The sequence below is a fragment of the Lagenorhynchus albirostris genome, chromosome 3 (assembly GCF_949774975.1).
Source record: "Lagenorhynchus albirostris chromosome 3, mLagAlb1.1, whole genome shotgun sequence".
Lineage (NCBI taxonomy): Eukaryota > Metazoa > Chordata > Mammalia > Artiodactyla > Delphinidae > Lagenorhynchus > Lagenorhynchus albirostris.
The window spans coordinates 119,382,569-119,407,928 of NC_083097.1; the positions used below are offsets into that span (position 1 = coordinate 119,382,569).

General features: G+C 42.5%; 1 protein-coding gene across 13 annotated transcripts in view; it reads left to right on the forward strand.

Moving 5' to 3' along the window:
• ARHGAP26 (Rho GTPase activating protein 26) overlaps positions 1-25,360 on the forward strand; it is a 543,304-nt gene that overhangs the window by 381,870 nt on the left and 136,074 nt on the right. For all 13 annotated transcript variants that reach the window (XR_009539612.1, XR_009539613.1, XM_060143876.1 and 10 more), the window contains exon 19: positions 16,529-16,667. Coding sequence is in view for 11 of the 13 variants with exons in the window: in XM_060143876.1 (XP_059999859.1) it covers positions 16,529-16,667 (139 nt within the window). In the remaining 2 variants the exon portion in view is untranslated. The remainder of the gene's footprint in view (positions 1-16,528; positions 16,668-25,360) is intronic.

The window sequence follows — 25,360 nt, forward strand, 5'->3', positions numbered from 1 at the left end:
TGTGCATTAATTTTGTATCCTGCAACTTAACCAAATTCATTGATTAGCTCTAGTAGTTTTCTGGTGGCATCTTTAGGATTTTCTATGTATAGCATCATGTCATCTGCAAACAGTGACGGTTATACTTCTTCTTTTCCAATTTGTATTTCTTTTATTTCTTTTTCTTCTCTGACTGCCGTGGCTAGGACTTTCAAAACTATGTTGAATAATAGTGGTGAGAGTGGACATCCTTGTCTTGTTCCTCATCTTAGAGGAAATGCTTACAGTTTTTCACCATTGAGAATGATGTATGCTGTGGGTTTGTCGTATATGGCCTTTATTAGGTTGAGGTAGGTTCCCTCTTTGCCCACTTTCTGGAGAGTTTTTATCATAAATGGGTGTTGAATTTTGTCAAAAGCTTTTTCTGCATCTATTTAGATGATCATATGGTTTTTCTCCTTCAACTTGTTAATATGGTTAATCACATTGATTGATTTGCATATATTGAAGAATCCTTGCATGCCTGGGATAAATCCCACTTGACCATGGTGTATGATCCTTTTAACGTGTTGTTGGATTCTGTTTGCTGGTATTTTGTTGAGCATTTTTGTATCTATATTCATCAGTGATATTGGTCTGTAATTTTCTTTTTTTGTGATATCTTTGTCTGGTTTTGGTATCAGGGTGATGGTGCCCTTATAGAACGAGTTTGGGAGTGTTCCTCCCTCTGCAATTTTTTGGAAGATTTTGAGAAGGATGGATGTCAGCTCTTCTCTAAATGTTTGATAGAATTCTCCTGTGAAGCCATTTGGTCCTGGACTTTTGTTTGTTGGAAGATTTTAAATTACAGTTTCAATTTCCTTACTTGTGATTGGTCTGTTTATATTTTCTGAATCTTCTTGGTCCTGTCAATGGTCTTCTGTTTCTCCTCAGAACTGCCATTTTTTACATAACCAGGGGGCATGCAACATTTGGTGGTAGTGACAAGTTCAGTCCTCACATACCCTTTGTAAGCCTCAGTATGGAGAGCTAACTCATCAGTGTCTAAAACTGGGAAAACGTCTTTGGTTTTAAAATTGACATTTAGAAGAGAGTGAGTTTTTTCCTGGTGAGAAAATTCAGTTTCTCTTTCCTCATAAAACATCTTTTTTGAAGAGAAGCAAAAAGGCTTCTGTGTTTTAACTGGCTAAATCATATGGCCTTTCCTCTCCACCCCTCCCCTTTCTTCTCCTCCCCCTCCTCCCTCTCCCTCATTGTTTACTAAGGATTAACACTAGACATTCAGACAAAGGGTTAAAAATGAAGATAACTCCTGAACTGCTTTATGTTGTCCCTGGCACATCCACACACCCTCAAGACAGCACCTGTTTAGAAGCGAGAAGAGCCTAAACCAAGATGGCGGAGTAGAAGGACATGCTCTCACTCCCTCTTGGGAGAACACCAGAGTCACAACTAACTGCTGAACAATCATCGACAGGAAGACACTAGAACTCACCAAAAAAGAAACCCCACATCCAAAGACCAAGGAGAAGCCACAAAGAAACAGTAGGAGGGGCGCAATCACAATAAAATCAAATCCTATAACTGCTGGGTGGGTGACTCTCAAACTGGAGAACACTTATACCACAGAAGGCCACCCACTGGAGTGAAGGTTCTGAGCCCCACATCAGGCTTCCCAACCTGGGGGTCTGGCAACGGGAAGAGGAATTCCTAGAGAATCAGAGTTTGAAGGCTAGCGGGATTGGATTACAGGACTCTGACAGGACTGGGGGAAACAGTGACTCCACTCTTGGAGGGCACACACAAAGTAGTGTGTGCATTGGGACCCAGGGGAAGGAGCAGTGACCCCAAGGGAGACTGAACCAGACCTACATGCTAGTGTTGGAGGGTCTCCTGCAGAGGCAGTGGGTGGCTGTGGCTCACTCTGAGGACAAGGATACTGGCAACAGAAGTTCTGGGAAGTACTCCTTGGAGTGAGCCCTCCCAGAGTCCGCCATTAGCCCCACCAAAGAGCCTGCACGCTCCAGTGTTGGGTCGTCTCAGGCCAAACAACTGACAGGGAGGGAACCCAGCCCCACCCATCAGCAGTCAAGGGGATTAGAGTTTTACTACAGTTGCTCTGCCCACCAGAGCAACAGCCAGCTCTACCCACCACCAGTCCCACTCATCAGGAAACTTGCACAAATCTCTTAGACAGCCTCATCCACCAGAGGGCAGACAGCAGAAGCAAGAAGAACTACAGTCCTGCAGCCTGTGGAACAAAAAACACATTCACAAAAAGACAGACAAGGTGAAAATGCAGAGGGCTATGTACCAGATGAACAAGATAAAACCCCAGAAAAACAACTAAATGAAGTGGAGATAGGCAACCTTACAGAAAAAGAATTCAGAATAATGATAGTGAAGGTGATCCAGGACCTCGGAAAAAGAATGGAGGCAAAGATCGAGAAGATGCAACAAATGTTTAACAAAGACCTAGAAGAATTAAAGAACAAACAAAGAGAGATGAACAATACAATAACTGAAATGAAAACTACACTAGAAGGAATCAACAGCAGAATAACCGAGGCAGAAAAACAGATAAGTGACCTGGAAGACAGAATGGTGGAATTTACTGCTGCGGAACAGAATAAAGAAAAAAAAATGAAAAGAAATGAAGACAGCCAAAGAGACCTCTGGGACAACATTAAACACAGACACATTCGCGTTTTAGGGGTCCCAGAAGCAGAAGAGAGAGAGAAATGACCTGAGAAAATATTTGAAGAGATTATAGTCAAAAACTTCCCTAACATGGGAAAGGAAATAGCCACCCTAGTCCAGGAAGCGCAGAGAAGAAGATATAACAATTATAAATATATATGCACCCAACATAGGAGCACCTCAATACATAAGGCAATACATAAGGCAACTCCTAACAGCTACAAAAGAGGAAACCAACAGTAACACAATAATAGTGGGGGACTTTAACACCTCACTTACACCAATGGACAGATCATCCAAAATGAAAATAATTATGGAAACACAAGCTTTAAATGACATAACAGACCAGATAGATTTAATTGATATTTCTAGGACATTCCATCCAAAAACAGCAGATTACACTTTCTTCTCAAGTGTGCATGCAACATTATCCAGGATAGATGACATCTTGGGTCACAAATCAAGCCCCAGTAAATTTAAGAAAATTAAAATCATATCAAGCATCTTTTCTGACCACAACGCTATAAGAGTAGATATCAATTACAGGAAAAACCCTGGAAAAAATAGAAACACATAGAGGCTAAACAATATGTTACTAAATAACCAAGAGATCACTGAAGAAATCAAAGAGGAAATCAAAAAATACCTAGAGACAAATGACAATGAAAACACAATGATCCAAAACCTATGGGATACAGCAAAAGCAGTTCTAAGAGGGAAGTTTATAGCTATACAAGCCTATCTCAAGAAACAAGAAAAATCTCAAATAAACAATCTAATAGTACACCTAAAGGAACTAGAGGAAGAAGAATGAACAAAACCCAAAGTTAGCAGAAGGAAAGAAATCATAAAGATCAGAGCAGAAATAAATGAAATAAAAACAAAGAAAACAATAGCAAGGATCAATAAAACTAAAAGCTTGTTCTTCGAGGAGATAAACAAAATTGATAAACCATTAGCCAGACTCATCAAGAAAAAGAGAGAGAGGACTCAAATCAATAAAATTAGAAATGAAAAAGGAGAAGTTACAACAGACACCGCAGAAATACAAAGCATCCTAAGAGACTACTACAAGCAACTCTATGCCAATAAAATGGACAACTTGGAAGAAATGGACAAATTCTTAGAAAGGTATAACCTTCCAAGACTGAACCAGGAAGAAATAGAAAATATGAACAGACCAATCACAAGTAATGAAATTGAAACTGTGGTTAAAAATTTCCAACAAACAACTGTCCAGGAGCAGATGGCTTCACAGGTGAATTCTATCAAACATTTAGCGAAGAGCTAACACCCATCCTTCTCAAACTCTTCTGAAAAGTTGCAGAGGAAGGAACACTCCCAAGCTAATTCTATGAGACCACCATCACCCTGATAACAAAACCAGACAAAGATCCTACAAAAATGAAAATTACAGACCAATATCACTGATGAATATAGATGCAAAAATCCTCAACAAAATACTAGCAAGCAGAATCCAACAACACATGAAAAGGATCACACACCATGATCAAGTGGGATTTATCCCAGGGATGCAAGGATTCTTCAATATACGCAAGTCAATCAATGTGATACACCATATTAACAAATTGAAGAATAAAAACCATATGATCATCTCAATAGATGCAGAAAAAGCTTTTGACAAAATTCAACACCCATTTATGATAAAAACTCTCCAGAAAGTAGGCATAGAGGGAACCTACCTCAACCTAATAAAGGCCATATAAGACAAACCCACAGCAAACATCATTCTCAATGGTGAAAAACTGAAAGGATTTGCTCTAAGATCAGGAACAAGACAAGGATGTCCACTCTCACCACTATTATTCAACATAGTCTTGTAAGTCCTAGCCACAGCAATCAGAGAAGAAAAAGAAATAAAAGGAATACAAATTGGAAAAGAAGAAGTAAAGCTGTCACTGTTTGCAGATGACATGATACTATGCATAGAGAATCCTGAAGATGCCACCAGAAAACTACTAGAGCTAATCAATGAATTTGGTTAAGTTGCAGGATACAAAATTAATGCGCAGAAATCTCTTGCATTCCTATATACTAATGATGAAAAATCTGAAAGAGAAATTAAGGAAACACTCCCGTTTACCATTCAACAAAAAGAATAAAATACCTAGGAATAAACCTACCTAGGGAGACAAAAGACCTGTATGCAGAAAACTACGAGACACTGATGAAAGAAATTAAAGATGATACCAGCAAATGGAGAGACATACCATGTTCTTGGATTGGAAGAATCAGTAATGTGAAAATGACTATACTACCCATAGCAATCTACAGATTCAATGTAATCCCTATCAAATTACCAATGGCATTTTTTACAGAACTAGAACAAAAAACTTAAAATGTGTATGGAGACACAAAAACCCTGAATAGCCAAAGCAGTCTTGAGGGAAAAAAGCAGAGCTGGAGGAATCAGACTCCCTGACTTCAGACTATACTACAAAGCTACAATAATCAAGACAATATGGTATTGGCACAAAAACAGAAATATATATGGAACAAGATAGGAAGCCCAGAGATAAACCCACGCACCTATGGTCAGCTAATCTATGCCAAAGGAGGCATGAATATACAATGGAGAAGGGACAGTCTCTTCAATAAGTGGTGCTGGGAAAACTGGACAGCTACGTGTAAAAGAATTAAAGTAGAACACTCCCTAACAGCATACACAAAAATAAACTCAAAATGGATTCGAGACCTAAATGTAAGACCGGACACTATAAAACTCTTAGAGGATAACATAGGAAGAGCACTCTTTGATACAAATCACAGCAAGATATTTTTTGATTCACCTCCTAGAGTAATGGAAATAAAAGCAAAAATAAACAAATGGGACCTAATGAAACTTCAAAGCTTTTGCACAGCAAAGGAAACCATAAACAAGACGAAAAGACAACCTTCTGAATGGGAGAAAATATTTGTAAATGAATCAATGGACAAAGGATTAATCTCACCAATATATAAACAGCTCATGCTGCTCACTATTAAAAAAACAAACAACCCAATCCAAAAATGGGCAGAAGACCTAAATAGACATTTCTCCACAGAAGACATACAGTTGGCCAAGAAGCACATGAAAAGCTGCTCAACATCACTAATTATTAGAGAAATGCAAGTCAAAACTACAATGAGGTATCACCTCACACCAATTAGAACGGGCATCATTAGCAAATCTACAAACAACAAATGCTGGAGAGGGTGTGGAGAAAAGTGAACCCTCTTGCACTGTTGGTGGGAATGTAAATTGGTACAGCCACTATGGAGAACAGTATGGGGTTTCCTCAAAGAACTAAAAATAGAATTACCATATGACCCAGCAGTCCCACTACTTGGCATATACACAGAGAAAACCATAATTCAAAAAGACACATGCACCCCAGTGTTCATTGAAGCAGTATTTACAATAGCCAGGTCATAGAAGCAACCTAAATGCCTATCGACAGATGAATGGATAAAGAAGATGTGGTACATATATACAATGGAATATTACTCAGCCATAAAAATGAAAGAAGTTGGATCATTTGTAGAGACGTGGATGCATCTAGAGACTGTCATACAGAGTGAAGTAAGTCAGAAAGAGAAAAACAAATATCGTATATTAACGCATATATGTGGAACCTAGAAAAATGGTACAGCTGCAGCGGTTTGCAGGGCAGAAATTGAGACACAGATGTAGAGAACAAACCTATGGACACCAAGGGGGGGAGCAGCGCGGGGGGGGGGGCGGTGGCGTGATGAATTGGGCGATTGGGATTGACATGTATATACTGATGTGTATAAAATTGATGACTAATGAGAACCTGCTGTGTAAGAAAATAAATAAAAGAAAATTCAAAAATTCAAAAAAAGGAGACAGAAGCTTGTTTACAAAAAGAAGAAAAAAGAGAGCACCTGTTTGTCTAGAAACATCCCCTGCTGATCATCTCTTGTCACAGAGATCCCACCTGTCTCTTGTTCATGGGAGCCTTAGTGATGTGTTTCTCAAAGACATTCAATTTGGTCAAATTAAGTACGCTAACCACATACTTACCCTGTTGTGATGCTTCAGAAACTTGGTCCTTCACCTCCTGCACAGCCCTGGGGAGGGGAGCAATGTTTGGACCAATTTGTACAAAATATATGTCCCAACGTAAGTGAAGGCAGAGAGGAAAAAGCCAGAAGATAAGGATTATGCATGGGGGCTCCTGATGATTCTTCTTTTTCCATGTTGGTAATACAGACTGATTTATTTACTCAGTTGAAGGTAATGGGTCTTTTTAATGTACATAGTCCAGCAGTACTAAAACTAATGATAGTAATAGTTAACTTTTACTTACAGCTTATTGTCCCCAAGGCATTGTGCTAAGCAGCCTTTTATTCATCATATCATTTATTTTTCACAGCAACACTGTGAGGTCAGTATTTTTAGCTCTATTTTACAAATTTTGAACCTAAAGTCCAGAGAGTTGGAAAAACAGCTTGTTAGGAGAAGAACTAGGGTTGAACTTAGGACTCCTTTCATAACCCAAGCTATTAAATCTATTCTTGTTAATCTCTAATGACTGCATTTATTGAGCACCTACTCTTGACCTGAGATAAATGAGACAGGACCGTGTTTTCCAAGGCCCTCCTGTTTTCTCAGGATATAACTAACCATAATATAGTGTGCTAAGTGGCATCCAGTAAGATGAATAAAGTGTGTGGTCCCACTGAGGAGAAATAATTTAATTCTGCTTGTACCTGGCTCTGACAGATAAATAGACAATTTCTAGGCAGAGCAAGAATGGAGATGGGGGGACAGCCTTCCAGAGGAACATTAATCAGTTAATCAACATCAATCAGCTCGTGTGTATTAAAACGAAATGGTTGTGAAAGAACTTTGGGTTATGTTAGCAAGTGGTCAGAGATGATGCCAGAGATTGGACTGAGCCTCTCTGTCAAGGGTCTTGAAAGCTATGGGAAAAGGTTGGCATTTACTTCTGAAAAATGGGAGCTCTTAGGGGATTCCAAGTAGAGAGGGAAAATGATTTTATCAGCACTTGAGAAGGACATCCCTGGAAGGTGAACCAGGTTGTTCTCTGGTTGCTGATATCAGAATCACTCACTAAATAAAAACAAAGTCTTGCCCAGAGACTGTAACCTTTGACCTACAGCCTTTACTTATTACAGGGTAGAGTAGGATCCTAATGGCTTTTATTTGGGTCTTTTTGCCAGACTTCCTAAAGGGAAATAGTAGCTCATGGCATCATTTCCCATCAACAGCTCCATACCCTGGACTCGACTTGGATTCTCTGAAAGCTAAAGAACAGACTTCAGAGTCTGGCTCTTTTTATCTGTAGTCAGATTTCAGAGTTAAAAGTTCAGAGGGCAAAGACTTTGGCTCTTTCTCTGTTTGCTTTAGGGTAATAATTTTTTTTTATGTAAATTTATTTATTCATTTATTTATTTTTGGCTGTGTTGGGTCTTCGTTTCTGTGCGAGGGCTTTCTCTAGTTGCGGCGAGCGGGGGCCACTCTTCATCGTGGTGCGCAGGCCTCTCACTGTCGCGGCCTCTCTTGCTGCGGAGCACAGGCTCCAGACGCGCAGAGCTCAGTATTTGTGGCTCACGGGCCCAGTTGCTCCGTGGCACGTGGGATCTTCCCAGACCAGGGCTCGAACCCGTGTCCCCTGCATTGGCAGGCAGACTCTCAACCACTGCGCCACCAGGGAAGCTCAGGGTAATAATTATTTTAAGTTACCATTTCTGTATGCACAGAATCTTTACCCAGCTCACACCTTGTCACCCTGAGCCTTAAAACATCAATTAGCCGAATACTTGGGGTTATAGTGGAAGTTATCAATGTTTATATGCATCTAGTTAAGATTTCAAAATACTGAACGCTGTCATTGTTCAAGATACCGAAAAGCCCAGAAATTCTGCAATTTCTTATAAGGTTTTCCTTTTATTTCTCTTTTTAAAGGTTAGCTTGCCAATGACTTTGAAAAATTTAAATGTCTAGGAAAAACAATCCTGTCAAGAATCAAACTGCCACCTTTTCATAGATTTGGTTAAACATGAAATCTCAGATTATGTGTATGTCTTAACATCTTCCTGTTAAGTTCCAACCTGTAATAGTAGGATTGTTTTGAACAGTCCACGATGTTTCTTTTGGCTGTGGCATTCAAAAGGGTTTCTGCACATGAAGCAGGACCTGGGTGTGCACATGTGCCCATGCACCATGTGCTTTTATCAGTATTGCTCCTTTGAATGACTATTGATGTTTTACAAAATAAGTTATCATGATTCTTTTTCCAGTCCATCAGTAGGCTTTGGAAGAGGTAGGAGTGGTGATCTTTGAGTTGTTAATTCTTAGAAATGCCCAAAGATCAGTGCCCCCTTTTTTTTTTTTGCCCCTTTTTAATACATGTTAACTTTTAATCTTATATGTCAAGGAGAAGAGTGAGCAACCATGGATGTCCTTGCTTAACAGCTAGTGTAAGCAGCGAGTCCTAAGCAAACTTGCGTTCCTGTTAACATGGTAGTGTCTTCCAAGGTTGTCTTGATTTGAGCTGATTTGGGCCCACCAAACTGCCTTGATCTGCTTTTACCAAGATGTTGGCGGCTTTGGAATCCATTGTATCAGTGTTGGGGTTTGTACACAAAATGTGCATCAATTAATAGAATGCAATTGATCTGAACAGTTTGTGGCAACTGACAAAGTGTTGGGCAGTTGTATTTCATTTCCTTGTTATTTCAATCGGCTGTTGATATGCAAAATTGATGATGGTGATGGTGATGATAATGATGATGATGAAGAAGAATGCCTGCACACTTCACTCTTGTGCCTCATGACCATGGCTTTTTTCATCTGTTCGTTGATTTATTGTTGTTGTTGTTACCTTTCCTTACATTGGTTTCTGAGTATATTCTTTTTGGTCCTGTCCATGTTAGGTTTAGAAATAAGCTAGATTTACTTATATGCTCGGCTGGAATGCTTCTGTCACAGGCTTTTCTTCTATTTGCTGTGTCAAGTGCCATGCAGACAGTTCTTCGTTAGTGTCATAAGGTTGTGGATCTGAACATCTGTATTCTGCAGCACCCCCACCCCCAGCCAATAAAGCCCCAGATAAACCAATCATTGTTTGAGCTCCTTTAATGGTTCTCAAATAAGGGTGGAGTTTTGTTATGTTTTAATCCATTCCTCTCTGTCAGCAAAGAAAACAGGAAATAGAATCTTTCTGGAGATAAGGAAAATCACAGCATCCCATGGATTACCCAGGTTGACTGTATATACTGCCAGTTACTAAATGGAATTGTTTCCTTTTGAGGGACTTTTAATAAAACTACTCCAACTACTTTCCGAATTGTTGTTCCCTGGGCCAAAATGCTGATATCAACAGGACATCGGACTTCCAACTCTCCTTAAAAAAAAACCTCTCTGTGTCTGTAGCCTCTGAATTTGGCTTCTTAACTGGTATATTAAATGAGCCCTGCTAAGACGTGCCTGGCTTTCCAGCAGAAAGGTGCTGGGTTTATGGCTTCTCGTGCCCTGAGCAGTCCTGTTCTACAGCCTGTGGATAGAAAGAGTGGGCAGTGTGTGAGCCATGCTCCGTAGGCCTAATCCTCCACCTCCAAAGCAGATACTCCTCAGACTAACCAAGCCCATGACTTGTTATTATTTTTTGTTACTTGAAACCCTGATACATTTATGTTTTAGGAAAATGCTTAGTCTCTTCTCTTATAGAAGCCTTTCTCTTTTGCCTTGTAATCCTAGGCCTCTGTCATTGATTTATTGTCTCAGAGCTACTTTGCAGTTACAGACCAGGAACTCTTCATCATGACCTAATTTTCCTCCCATAAAAATCACAGCACGTAATAAAGAGTATACCACACACGTTACGGGAAGGCTTCTAATCCTTGTAAATTGCAGGAACATGTTACAGATGGGATTGGAAAAGGTATAAAAATGTGTATGTGACATGGCTAAGAATAAATTCCACAAGTGTCAATGGTCTCCAATGTCAAGATGGGCCCGAGGGGGGCCAGTGAAATTTGAATTTTGTAGACAATGCAACGGGAAAAGAACAGCAAATTCTAATGTTGTAAGCAGTTGAGATCGATGTTATACAAAGAGCAGTAATTAAATTTGCACTTATAAATTAAATCTTCATGTCCTGCCTGTAGATAATTCATTGTTGAGTCTCCAGTTATTTCCCTTCTTATACTTTTTTATTAATGCAATCATGTCTTTTGAACACTGAGTGTCAAACAGTGTTAGGTGCTTCAGGTCTCACCTCAGTCCCGGGAGTTTTTACAGCTGTGACAGCTAAAGGTCAGAGTTACATAACTTGCTCAAAGTCACAGAGCTAGTGAGTGACTAAAATCAGATCCATCAGACTCCAGAACTTATGATCTTTGCATTTCGTCCTCTGTCTCTCAAATTACTGACACGTATAAAGGCCACAGGTGGTTAAGACCCAGACAGTCCAGCTAAGCTGTCTTAAGTCCCAGTCCAGCTGTACTCATTTATGTGACCTTGAACAAATCTGTTAGTCTCAATGAGTCTCAGTTTCCTCACCTACAAGATGACAAGCATAATAGTAGAGTAAAATCCTGAGATAATCCATGTAAATAACAGCATGATAAACACTCAATAAACTTTGGATATTTTTATTGTCACTTATACCACCACTACCTCCAGCCCACTCTGTCAGGTTCTGTGCTCAGCATTTAATATGCATTAGCTTTTCAGTATCCCTGCAAGACAGGTGTTAGATCCCCATTTACACAAGGGAAACAGTCTCAGAGGGGTTAAGGCTCTTGCCCGAGTTGAACCCAAGTCTGTATAGCTCCAACACCTATTTGCTTTATACCCATATAATGACTGTAAATTCCTTTCCTATATATATATATATATATATATATATATATATATATATATATATATATACATATATACTTTTTTTGGATGGTGTTTAGGTTTATTTTTTAATTAATTTTTCTGGCGTATAGTTGATATACAATGTTGTGTTAGTTTCTGCTGTACAGCAAAGTGAATCAGTTATACATATATTAGATTCTTTTCCCATATAGGTCATTACAGAGTATTGAGCAGAGTTCCCTGTGCTATAAGGTAGGTTCTTATTAGTTATCTATTTTATATATAGTAGTGTGTCTATGTCAGTCCCAATCTCCCAATTTATCCCTCCCTCCCTTTCCCCCTTGGTAACCATAGGCTTGTTTTCTACATCTGTGACTCTGTTTGTTTTATAAATAAGTCCATTTGTACCTTTTTTTTCAGATTCCACATATAGGTGACATCCGTGACATGGCAGTGATGCCAATGTCTCTGACGGTGAAGTCAGTGTAGCTGTAGGTCCTGCCCACTGAGCAGCTGGATCAGGACTCAGCCCAGTTCTATGTGACAGCCTCTGCCAAGTCACCCCTGACCACTCTGCCACACAGCTTAGGGAGAAACAGCAGCTTGGTATTTACAGGTCTGCTAATTCCACTTATAGGAAGCTTGAAATTGGGGACACTTGGGAGCGTTATCCAGAATCTTTTTTTTTTTTTTTTTTTGGCGCGGTACGCAGGCCTCTCACTGTTGTGGCCTCTCCCGTTGCGGAGCACAGGCTCCGGACGTGCAGGCTCAGCGGCCATGGCTCACGGGCCCAGCCGCTCCGCGGCATGTGGGATCTTCCCAGACCGGGGCACGAACCCCTGTCCCCTGCATCGGCAGGCGGACTCTCAACCACTGCGCCACCAGGGAAGCCCCAGAATCATATTTTTATTTTATTTTACAATCTTACTCCCTGGTAGCTTCCAGAAGGCTTATAGCCTTCCTTGTAACTTTTATTTCTAAGGCATTCCTGACTAAGTCAGAATTCGTTTGTAAGTTTGAACAGAATTAATGGGGCACTTGGGGCACAGAATAAATCCCCCCCTTTTGTGTTAAGTTGGAAAGCCTCTGTGAAATGAGATTATTCCAGACACATGGTAGAGCTCCATAAATCCATTGCTCAGAGATTACATGAGCTCATGCTTCCATCGTTCAGCAGAGGCGTTTGTACAGTGATTCTTCTCAACAGAACGAAGGAAACTTCATGGGATTCTCTTGAAGTCATCCCTTCCAAACAAAATAGGATTGGAACAACCAGCAAAACTATGAAGCATTTGGATTCTCATCAGAATTCAACTCAAGCTTTTTTCACAGACACATCTTTTGGCCTGGCTGAGAAGGTGGCCAGGCAGTGAGCAGCCTTTTAACAACTTGCATGTATTCAAGTTTCAGAGTTAAAGGAACAAAAGTAATTTGGGGAATGATTGCCCAGACTCCTTAGTGAAGGTCTGTGTCTTCTGTTCTGACTTGGTCTGATTTGTAGAGGTGCCCTTGTGCCTGGGAAAACCATGTGTAATCATAGTGGTGACAGTCCCGTGGCACTCCACATTTCGCAGCAGGCCTCACTTGCACATTAGTGCATTTGATCTCAAGAATAGCCCTTCGGAGTTCTTCAAAAGCCTGGACCTGGCTCACACTGAGACCCAGAGAGCTGGCCTTCAGGACTATAGCTCTGGCCCATGGTGAAAGTCTCCATCTCCTAGAACTGATTCTAGTATGCTCCAGTAGCTTTCCTTTTAGAGAAAACAGCCCATGAGCAGAATGTAATTCTCATGTGTTCCTGTGTCTCCTCCCGTTTGCCCATGTATAAACACTGTTTTGAAAGCAATTTTCCACGCATCTGTCTAAATCCATGGTCCTTCCTCACGACTCACTCTCCTTTGTTTCTCCAGCATCTACTACAGTTTTTAGGAAAGAAGAAATGCTCACCTTTCTGCTGACAGTTGAAGTGAAAATGCATATGCATTATCTTTCTTCACATTGTGGTTGAGTGAGGATCTCATTCTCAGTAGCTCTTTAGGAAAAGAGACAAACTGACACAACGTTGTAAAGAAACTATACTCCAATAAAAATTATTAAAAAAATAAGAGAAAAGAAACGAAAAAGGAAAAATAAAAGGAAAAGAAAAAATTTGGAGGCCAGACATAAGGAGGTGGGGACCTATCAGTGTGTCTGAATTCATTTCCAGATGTTTTTTAGCTCGGATTGCCGAACATGCTGTACTTAAGGCCAGAGGCAGAAGGGTGCTAAGGGATATCATTATTTGTTGAAATCTGTACTTGTGGGTTTGGGCACTGGCTTCTGTAGTGTAGATTAGCTGGAGAAGACGAGCTGAATGCTGAGGACTGCTGCAGAGGTGGGGAGTGGAGATGTTAGAAACTACAGCCCTAGGGTCCCATCCCAGCCCCTCTCCTGCTAAGCCGTGTGGCATTAGGAAATCTCTCCTTGTGGAATGGTCATCCTGCTTAGTACCTTTGACTTAGAGATAAGTCATGTAAAGTACCTTGCACAGTGGCTGGCAGGGGCAAACACTCCTATATAGGAGCAAGTGCCAGTGGTAATGGTGCACGGGGTGTCACTTAGGAGCAGCCCTGGCTCAGCATTGTTGGAGGACAGAACAAAGGGGGAGAGAGCTTCTGAGAAGCTTAGTGGTCCTTGAGCTCAACAACAACCATAATTTCTCTTTTCTTCCCTTGAAGATGCTCAGAAGGAGCCTGGTGACATGTGTAACACTGGTACTTATTTTTAGGGGTTCCAACTCCTCTGGAAGCCAAAAGGTTTTTTTTTGTTTTGTTTTGTTTTTGTTGTACGCGGGCCTCTCACTGTTGTGGCCTCTCCCGTTGTGGAGCACAGGCTCCGGACGTGCAGGCTCAGCGGCCATGGCTCACAGTCCCAGCCGCTCTGCGGCATGTGGGATCCTCCTGGACCGGGGCACGAACCCGTGTCCCCTGCATCGGCAGGCGGACTCTCAACCACTACACCACCTGGGAAGCCCAGCCAGGAGGTTTTTATTGTTTTTGTTTTAGGTCCCCTTCTCTCCTTACATCCTCTCCCCAGTTGAACTCAGCTATGTAGTGAGTCAATTTATTTTGTTGAAAATTCAGTCCCCTAGGGAAAATATGATAATGCTGTTTTCAGACAGCTGTGTTTGGGAGCAAGACTGACTGAACCAGCTGGCTGGCATCATTGGAGCCCAAGGACCTGCCAACTCATGGAGAGCAGCTGTTTTGGCTGAAATTCTTATCATTCTTATGACTTTGCTTCCTATGTCTCAGCTTCTGAGTTCTGCTTTTAAATGCACACACAAAGGAGAGAAAGCCATGAGAAAGACTCTGATGTGTCTAGGGCCACCCATAGGTGAGGGGAGTGGAGGTGCCACCACTGTGCTCTCATTACTCGTGATTGTTGGGAAAGAGAAAATCCAGAAGGAGGCCAGCTCCAGAGAGTAAGAGATGATAATGAGTGGATCAATGAATATTGATATCTTAATACAGTGGGTGTGTTATACAACCAGGAAGAATCAGGTGTAAAGATTTTCTTCATGAAGGGGGAAATGTTACAATATAATGTTAGAGAAAACGTATAGGATACAAAACTGTATAAAGAATAGAATTCCAATTATGGAGAAGCATGCTTTAACATTAAATGAGATAACTCATACAAAGCACTTGACATGGTAGATGCTCAGTAAATCACAGCTACTAGATGCAAATTCTCTAACCACAGGAGACATGTCGGCCTCAAGCACTGTTGTACCCAGAGTGCCTGGTATAAAGGAGATGCTGAAAAGATCTTTCTAGATTGAATGAATTAGTGTTGTTGTTATTATATGCATTTTAAAAGGAACTGAGAAAATCTAGGGACATAGGTTTCTATGTTATCATCTGTAAGTGTATCTGTAATTGTGGCAGCTTAACCTCTCTGCCTCAGTCCTTCATTATAAATGGTGAGGACAGTACTTGAAGTTCAAAGTCACTCAGAACTGAGTGAGCTACATGGAAAATACACGCAGTGACTGATCCCTAGGGAGCTGACCTTGCGTGGCAGTGACTGTAATCATGGTAAGCGCCATGTAAGTGGTAGCTATTATAATAATTCTGTCGTACTTGGATCCGTAGGAAAAAAGATGAGCATTGTCATGATTTTTATGTAATTTTCTTCTCAGTTTTTACCGTAGACTTTTTTTTGCAATGAAAGCTTAAAAGAAAAAACCTCATATGAAAATAAAACTCAAATACTAACAGTGGTTACCTCTAAATAGTGGAATTGGGAGAATTTTTCTATTTTCTTCTTGACGCTTTTCTACATTTTCCAAACTGTTTGTAGTATGTATGTTACTTCTATCATCAAGATTTGGGGGAAACAACCTTTTTTCCCTCTTTTAAATAAGAAAAAGAATGCTCAGCATCAAAGATAACACAGAGCTGCTGAACTAGATGCTCCCTCTGGGGATGACTGAGGACTAGAAGGTGCTGCCCTGTTCTGGGCTTCTTTGGGGGGATGTTATTTAAATGCACGTTTCACAGCCTCAGAAAGTTGTGAAGCAGTTGTTAAGAACTGGGAAACAGAACCAATGAGGAAAGCAAAGTAGTTTTAGTTCATCCGTTCTGGACAAAGGTGGTCAAAAAACTTTAAGCCCTCTTCGCAGACAATGGCTTACATTTAGCACAGCAGCTTTCCATTGGCTCCGGAGAGAGAACAACAAAAGGCAGATCTGTGGAAATGATAGCAGAAGGGGTGAGAAGTGGAAGTGAATGGTTCCCGAACCTTGGGATGCGCTTCCAAAGGAGGATGTTTCATGCCAGTTCCTAGAGATGTTTAAAATAGAGTCCTGAGCAAATCCTGGTGGTCTTTTTCAGTCTTTTTCTTGCTGATTCTTAGACTCCATCAGGCTTTTCGGTCGTACTTGTCTGGACCTGTGCTGTCTCCCCAGTGCACAGTAGCGTGTAACCTTTTTATGAAACTATTTTGCAGATATTTAACACCGTGCCGGATGTGCCCCTCACCAATGCCCAGCTGCACCTGTCTCGGAAGAAGAGCAGTGACTCCAAGCCCCCATCCTGCAGCGAGAGGCCCCTGACGCTCTTCCACACCATGCAGTCAACAGAGAAACGTGAGTGCCACTACTCAGGGCCAGCGTGGTCCCCGGGGGACATCCAGGCCTCCTCCCAGCTGCCCGGGGTGCTCACCTCCAGCCTCTCTGTGTGCGTTGCTGCCTTTTGTGTCCTTGAGGACACTGTATCGGCCATTGTACCCTCCCGGGTTCCGTGGCTGAGTAACCTCGACAGGACAGGAAGCAGGGGTGCTGAGGATGAAAGGGAGGGCCACGCCGCCCAGGATCCTCTTTCCCAGTCCCCTGTGGGCAGACAGCTGAGCCCCTTTTCCTCCAGCTGCACGATCAGATCTAAGCTCAGGCGTCGCTTGTTCGGCCCGTCTGTTGTTAGCGGCTCCCCTAGAACCAGTTTCCCTTCCTTTTCTCGGGTTGTAACTCAGTGCTTATTTGTGCGAGTCACACGCCCCACTGCAGTGGGGCTCTCTCTGCACAGGGACCTTGTTTGGCTTGCTCGTCCTTCCCCGCCACCTCTCCTGGGCCTGACACACAGTGGATGCTTAGTAAATGTGTGGAATTAATTCACGGATTAATAGGAGAGCATTGCCCTCCTTGTTCCAAGTAGCAGAGTGTTCTCACCACAGCTGTATCGAATCTTGTTTTCACCTCTGGATTTCTGAGTTCTTTGCAGCAGTTGGGTTACTGGGCCCTCAAATCTCCAGTCTGGTTTCAGCCTTTGTAATGAGGAAGTCCAGGGGTGGAGGGTGGGAGTCGAGGGTCCCAGCTGCGCCCGAAGGCAGGCAGCCCTGGGTCCCTGTGCCGGTGACAGCATTCAGGCAAGCCTCCTACCTTCTCTCAGCCTCAGTTTACTTGTCTGTAAAGTAGGGATAATAGGGCCTACCTCACAGGGAAGTGGTGCGGATTCAATGAACTTATGCAGCTAGGCAGCTGGCAGAGGCCTAGACGTGGCAAGGGCCATCGATTGAGAGCTGCTGCGACTATTATTAGTTCCTGTTTAATCACACGCAGACACCAGGGAGTATAAAAACGTGACCTCGTCTGTAAGGAGCTCACATTTGAGTAAAGGAAGTAGACAAGTGAATAGGTAATGGTAAGTCGGCAGGATAACTGCTCTCAGATGTGTGCATTCAGGGAGCCAGGAGAACGCGGTGGTTGAAAGCACTCATGGGCCCCGGGCGCCTGGGTGAGAGTCCTCCTTGGCTGCTGTCTGGCTGTGTGACGTGGGCCAGTTATCTGCCATTGCATGGCCTCAGTCTCCTCTTCTGGAAAACAGGGTTAACAGTTTCCTTATAGGCTTGTTGTGAGGAATAAAGCACTTCAGATGGTTCTCAGTAAATGCTGGGAGGTGTGGCGGTGCTATTATTATTATATACTTATTATATTTTTATGTATTTGTATGTTTATTTTTATATATTTATATAAATATGATATTTATTGTATATATATAATATATATAATATTCTCTGTGAGTTACAGTAAAGGCGCAAATCAGAAAAATGACCCACTTTGCTTTGAAGAGAAAAGAGACTCCATATCTGGATTGGCATCTCTATCTTTGTTACAGAAAATGGTTTTTATCCCTTTGTCGTTCAGAAGTAATGGCCTCCCTTATCATTACTCCTGAACACAAATCTTCCCCACCCTCAGAGGATCACTGCTTTTAAAGAGGTCGTCATATCCCATAATATGGCTGCACGTTGGTGCAACCGCTGAGCTTGTTTCAGATATGTTGCTTTTATGAGTAAAGCCACTATAATCATCCTCATAGCTAAATCTGTTCATATTCATGATGATTTCCTTATGATCAATTCCTGGAAGAATTTCTAGGTCAGCAGATATGCACAGTTTTAGGGCTTTGACCTATACTGGGATTGGCTTCCCATCGAACAATAGCCTGTGTTCCCCTTAAGTATCTGGCTGGGGTCGTTCTTGCTATGGTCTGTAACAAAGAACACTTGGAACAGGCCTGGCCTCACCCACATCTGCCACAAACACAGCATCGAGCTGTGGGGTGAGATGCTTCTCATGTTTCCACGACAGCCACAGTCACCTAAGGTTTTGTACTAAGCAATGTACAGTGCAGATCAGGACAGATCAGACGATATTGGTAAATTCCTCTAAGACTTGAAATAGTGCCGAGTTTATGGTTAGATGGAAACAGAGGCAGCTCTGGATCGGTCTTAAAGCATATTCTGGGAGCATGTAAGAAAGAAGATGGCGATTAGGAGAAAATCAATTAGATCCTTGCCCAAGATTAATTTTATCACACGAGGCAGCAGGTGAAAGTTAAGGATGTGTGAAAGCAGACGTGCCTAAGCTGCAGATCAAGCCGTCCCTGTCTGCACACAGGGGACAGGAGGATGGGAGACGGGAAGACAGTGAAGCACTACATCTTCCCTCTGAACACGAGGAGACGCTCCGTGGAAATGGGGCTGGAATCTCCATATGCGCAGATATTTGTGGGGTGCTCAACTTTCCTCCCTTTCTCTGCAGAAACATTTTCATTGGAAAGCACATAGGGGTGCGTGTATACATATACTTTTTAGAGTTGATTTTAGAAACGTTTATTTTCCTGGGAAATTAGAGTAATGTCCAGGCTGGCCTGGAAAGGCACCATAGGAGCAGGAGCTGGAAGGTTCTGCCAGCTCTCGCCCCTCCTAGGTTGCGGTGCAGCCACTCGCCACCGTTAGATGAGCAGGTCACAGTGTACTGTTTTCACACACAAACCCTCCCCTTTGGTCTATGGACAAAGATAGAAGACTATCAAAGCACTTCACTGAGTTTACTCTTTGGAGTTAAAATGCTGGGGAAGACTGCAGGTAATTTGTGGGGGAAAAAAAATGCTGTATTTCCATACAGTGATGTTTTTCAGATTAAGGCCTCTTTCCATACCTAGCTCAGTACTTCCCAAACTTGAATCATTTACATAGGCCTTCATTCACTCTTTGGGCTACAAAAACATAACTTTTGCACTGTTGTTTGTTTAATATATTTATATAAATCAATTTGAAAGCAGTTCACTTCTTTACACGGCCTCATCCTACTCAGTAAAATTTCTACAACGTGAATTTTATTGTCTTACTGTATTACTCTCTAATATACATTAAAATAAATATGAAACTGTTCAGCTAAAAAATGTTCATCCACATTTGACCTTAGAATTGTTGTGTGTCCACCTGTGGAATACGTACCACAGTTCGGAGTCCACAGAGCTTGCTCTAAATTTCTGGCTGGCTCAGATCCTTCTTCTTAACGTAAACACACAAACTCAAGATTCCTTTGTCTGCTCAACTGGAACTGGGTTCAGATGTTGTCCATTAGCTGTTTATATCACTGTGGACACTCACCATTCATCTGTCGATTTCACGTTGTGCACTCTGGGTTCGTTGTGACACCTCTCCAGGTTTCACATGACCTTACCTTTCTTCAGATTCTTGCCACAGAGTAGATATCTTGTTACAGGGATCGCACCTGTGAGAACACACACACACACACAAACACGTACACCTACACGATATCTCCATGTACCTCTCTTCTACCTTCAGACTTCATATGATACTCTCAGAACCTCATTTCCTATTATGTCTGTGTGCCTACTCCCTTTTGAGTTCAGTTATGTTTTTCCTCCTCATTGGCATACTTGCAGTTTAATATTTGTTCTATGATCCATGGGTCAGCCCTCTCTTCAGCCCCTAGTTGACATGCTTGATGAGCCCAGAACTCCCAGAGTAGTTCCCTTGGGTGCTTCCCACCAACACACGTTTCCCCTTCACCTCGCTGCAGTGCCCCTGCCCTGTGCAGAAGTTGGAGCCCATTCTTATCTCTTAGAAGTGAATCTGTGCCAACACTCTGGCCTCAGATTGTCATGGAAGTATCCGGCATGTTAGTTGATGCTCACTGATGTGTGTTTTATTTTCCAGAAGGAGTTTTTCATTCCGTGTGGGTGGACCAGTTGTGTGCCCAGGCACCTCTGTAAGACTCGTCCACTTTAATCTGAGAGTGGTAGTGGAGTCTTCTCCAGATGGCTTTTTCCTTTTCCCAGTGTTATCTCATCTCATCCTTATAATTGGTAATCACCCCATGAGGTAGGTTCTCATCATCCACATTTTACAAACAAGTAAACCAGGACTCGAAGGGTTAAGCAGTCACACAGCTGGCGAACGGCAGAGAAGGGATTTGTACCCAAGTCATGCCCCTTCCCCATGCCAGGTTGTCAATTCTTGAGCTGCCGAAGTGAAAACCTTGCTAGACTGAGTTAAGGAAGCAATGAAAACCATCTGTCCCAGAGTCCAGCGTTGCCACGGAGGCAGTTGAACCGTATTGAATGGGTTCCTCAATGCGGTGGCAAGCAGCAGCCACACGATGACCCCCCCATGTCACCCCAGCTCTGCAGCAAGCAGTGTGCATTCAGCAGTCCCTTAATATGCTGGGCCAAGGCAGTCACTCGCGTTTGTGATCACTTTAGAACAGATGGAAGGAGGTTTTTCAACTGTGCTGCCAGATGAATGGTAGCAAAGGAGATTACTGTTTAATCTCCAAGTTAACACGCAGATACATCATGCAGCAGAGATTGGACTGGTATGTCTAGGTGAAAGCTATACTTTTTCCAGGCAACTGCAGAAGGTAGAGCCAGAGGATTAGAGGGAACCAAGCGCCCAGGTCTTGTACTTTTTAAGATTTCTTCCAAAAGGTTGCAGGGTGACACGCATCACTTATTTTGTCCCGAGTTTTTAGTACTTAACACAGGCATACCCCTTTTTATTGCACTTTGCTTTATTGCACTTCGCAGATACTGTGCTTTCCACAAATGGAAGGTTTGTGGCAACACTGCGATGTCAGATGATGGTTAGCTTTTTTTGGCAATAAAGTTTTTTGTAATTAAAGTGTGTATATTGTTGTTTTAGACATAGTGCTATTACATACTTAATAGACAACAGTGTAGGGTGAACATAACTTTTATATGCGCTGGGAAACCCAAAAATTCATGTGACTTGCCTTATTGCAATATTTGCTTTATTGCAGTGGTCTGGAACCGAACCCAAAATACCTCCAAAGTATACCTGTCCCAAGGTGTTAAAATATGTTTCTTGGAAGTGTGGTTCTTAGACTTGGGTGTGCATTAGAATCATGTAAGGAGCTTGTTGAAAGATACAGATGCCTGGTCTCCTCCCCAGTACATTCTGAATCAGGTCATGCCTGGAGCTCAGGCCTCTGTAATTTTAAAAGCACCCTGGTGATGCTGATGCCAGCTAAAGTTAGAGAAGCACTAGCTTGGGGGAGGGAGGGATTGTCAAGGTTGCTTGTCTTCTGTCATTAGCGGAGTGTCTCTTAGACTCTCTGTTGGGGTTTGGGGCAGGCTGGTGGTGGTTGGAAGCAGGGGCTCTGTAGTTTCAATGCTTTTTTTCAATGCCATCTCTATCACCCACCATCTCTGAGACCTAGAGTCCATTTCTTTTTTTCTTTTTTTTTTTTTTTTTTTTCGGTACGCGGGCCTCTCACTGTTGTGGCCTCTCCCGCTGTGGCGCACAGGCTCCGGACGTGCAGGCTCAGCGGCCATGGCTCACGGGCCCAGCCGCTCCGCGGCATGTGGGATATTCCCAGACCGGGGCACGAACCCGTGTCCCCTGCATCGGCAGGCAGACTCTCAACCACTGCACCACCAGGGAAACCTGAGTCCATTACTTTTCATTTCTGAACCTCCATTTGTTCATCTGTAAAATCAATCACTAATAATAGCTTCCTTGGAGGGGAATTACCGTGATTAAGTGAGCCAGTGCATGTAAAGTACTTGACAGTGGGCCTAGAACATACTCAGCACCTAATAAATGTTAGCTCAGATTACGATGATTATCATCAGGCTATAGTCTTACTTTATGTTTGACTAAGAAAATATTCCCCCTCTGGAGCCTGCAGAGTCCAAAGGAGAGGCCCATACGTGAGGGTAATGCGAAGTCTCCCTGGCCCCAGAGGGAGTCCATTTGATGCTGGACTGCCAGCACTTCAGCAGCCTGGGACGAGTTGTGCAGCCTTGGTGGGGTGGGAATGGATTCTTAGGCTTTATTTTACATGGATCTTGTTAACTGGCAGCTGGGATTATCGCTCTGATTAATTCTTTTAGTTCAGTTAATTCATCCTGGACCCTCTCCCAGACAGGCCCAGGGAGAGGTTGAGAATTCAGCTCATGTACTTAACATGTGTGTCTTCCTTGCTGAAAAATAACTGGGAATCCATACTGTTCAGAGCTTTATATAATACCTCTCTCGGAGCCATCAAAGCTGCAGCATGTGTCTTTTCTCAGGTTGCCTCTGCAGATCCTGGGCGCTCTGGACACACCTGTTTGTTTTGGCAGACGACATGTTTATCCACAGGGATTCCTGTTGTCACACAGACTGTAAGGTGTAATGTGGTTCTTATCTTAATTATGTATGGTTACCATGTGCGAGTGAGAACCGCATAGTTGATGTGGCCCTTAAAAAATGATGCTGTGGAAAGCTCATGGCAGGAAAAAAGTTCAAGGTGGATCATTAAATAAAAAAGAACATATTCCAGCCTCTCATCTCTGGCATTATCACTATGTAGAACAGGTATTGTAGCATTAGGCATTATGTAATCCCACCTTGGTAAAAGAAAAAAATAGGTGTCTGTTTCTACGTATAGAAAAACAACTGGACTTTTACACACCAAAATATATCTAGGTTATTTGTATGCTATTCTGTACTTTTCAGTTGGAGAGGAATGCATATTTATTATGTATTGCCTAATTTTTACGCGATAAAAACAAAACTCTCTAATCATACACTTCATTTACTATCTCAAACCCATTTTGCAATGAGTCATGGCATAAAAATAAGTAAATATATCATTTTCTTCTTTCTCATGAGCAGTGGTGTAAGCAGTCTGTATGTAGGCTTCCTCAGATACCGGGGAACCATAGACTAAAGGGAGACTGTCCCTCCTGAAAAGTAAGTTCTCAGGGAAGAAAGAGGGCTATGTTGTGAGTAGCAGAGTGTCTGCTTAACTGTGACCATTCAGTTCCCTGTCCAGCCATTAATTAGAGGCGCGTTCCTACGCCGTGGTTTTTGAAATGCTGTTTCGGGAGAGGCTCCCCACTGTACCTCCATGTCTCATCCCAGCGAATCACTTCCGTCCTGGGCCAGCCACAATGACTTCCCCATTCTCTCATGCACTCCATTTTCATTGGCATTCTTTCCCTTTGCAATGCAGAGGGTTATTATGGGCACCATGGGGAGAGAATGTCAGTCAGTCCACAGGGGACCAAAATCAGTGGTGGTTTTGCTGAAGACAGCCTGCCAGAAGTTGTGATATCATGTCCTGCATCTAGGGTCCAAACAACATTGACCACATTTTTCACTCATCACCTCCCTGTTTAGTCCATCATTGCCCCAACTACATTTTAAGATTATTTTTTAAAACATTGCCCAGCCTATTTTCATATGCTCAAATATGCTGCCCAAACTACTTCTTCAGATTATTTTTATCGTAGGGACTGAGGCTGGGTCAGCATGAAAGCAGACCAGCTCAGATTTTAGTGGGGCTTGGCACACCACTCTTATCAGCAGCAAAAGCTACAGAGGAGAAAAATTGCTTTAGAAAGTCTGATTCCAAGCTTCCTGTGTACTTGGGTGTTTCCCAGAGATGGTAAACTCAGAAATTGCTGTGCACTCATTTTTTATTGCAAAATTCATTAAGCTGCTATGCTATTATCATTGTCTTGTCAAGATGATACATTACAGGCTTCATTGCAAAACTTTAACAAGGAAGAGAAAGTACACCTCTCGCTCCACCATAGCCCGGGAAAGCCTCTGGGCGTTTTGCTTTTGCAAAACGTTTTGCATTTAATATTTTTGGTGTAACGCCCTGGGTCTCTGCAGAACCTCCATCTGTCCTGCGATTCCCTTTTCTTCCTGTTTGATCATGTGGAGAGTGAGTTCCCTCCTTTGGGCTCTGTGAGGCGTCAGGAGCTGCTGTTAAAGATCTTCTTTCTGACGACTCGTCTGAGACCTCATGGAAAGCTGAGATATCAGCCTCTATGATGACAGACTTCTGTGCATGGTGAGAAACCTCCCTCAAAGTGGCGTCGAAGGTCTGTGTTTCCTATTTACCCTCCAGCTCTGAGTATTCAGTGGGCCAGACGTGTTCAGGCCTGCCGAGCCAGGCGGATTTGGCATGTGCGTTCCTGGCCTCGCCTCTGAGTTCTGTGATCAAGAGACCCTGCGTCTTGTATGTGGCACGCTTGTCATCGGAGCGAGCGGGAATCACTTGGTAAATATGGAAAGTGAAGGAGCTTAGCTCCCAGATTTCCATGGCAACCCCCAGAACAAGTACAATATCACCAAAATTATTCTGCGGTTGCTTTTTTTAGTTGCAGTGATTTGGTTGCATACTCATGTTTTTCCGCTCCTGATTTGTACAAAAAAAACACAGACTCTGCCCACTGTAACTAGTACTTTGGTTTCAAGGACATTAGTGGTCCCTGCCCGAAGCACCTGAAAAATTCAGTCACACAAAACTGCCTCCTGTGTGCTAACAGAATACGTTCTGATCGTTTGTGTTGCCTTATTTATGCTTATTATGTATGTCATGACTGTTGTGGAGCTCTAATCTCTACTGTGCACGGCCTGGGCACCAGGAATGTATGAGCTGACACTGACTCACCGGTCATCGTCATGGATGCTTGATGTAGTCTGTGAGGGCAGACGTGGCCCTGCCCTTCG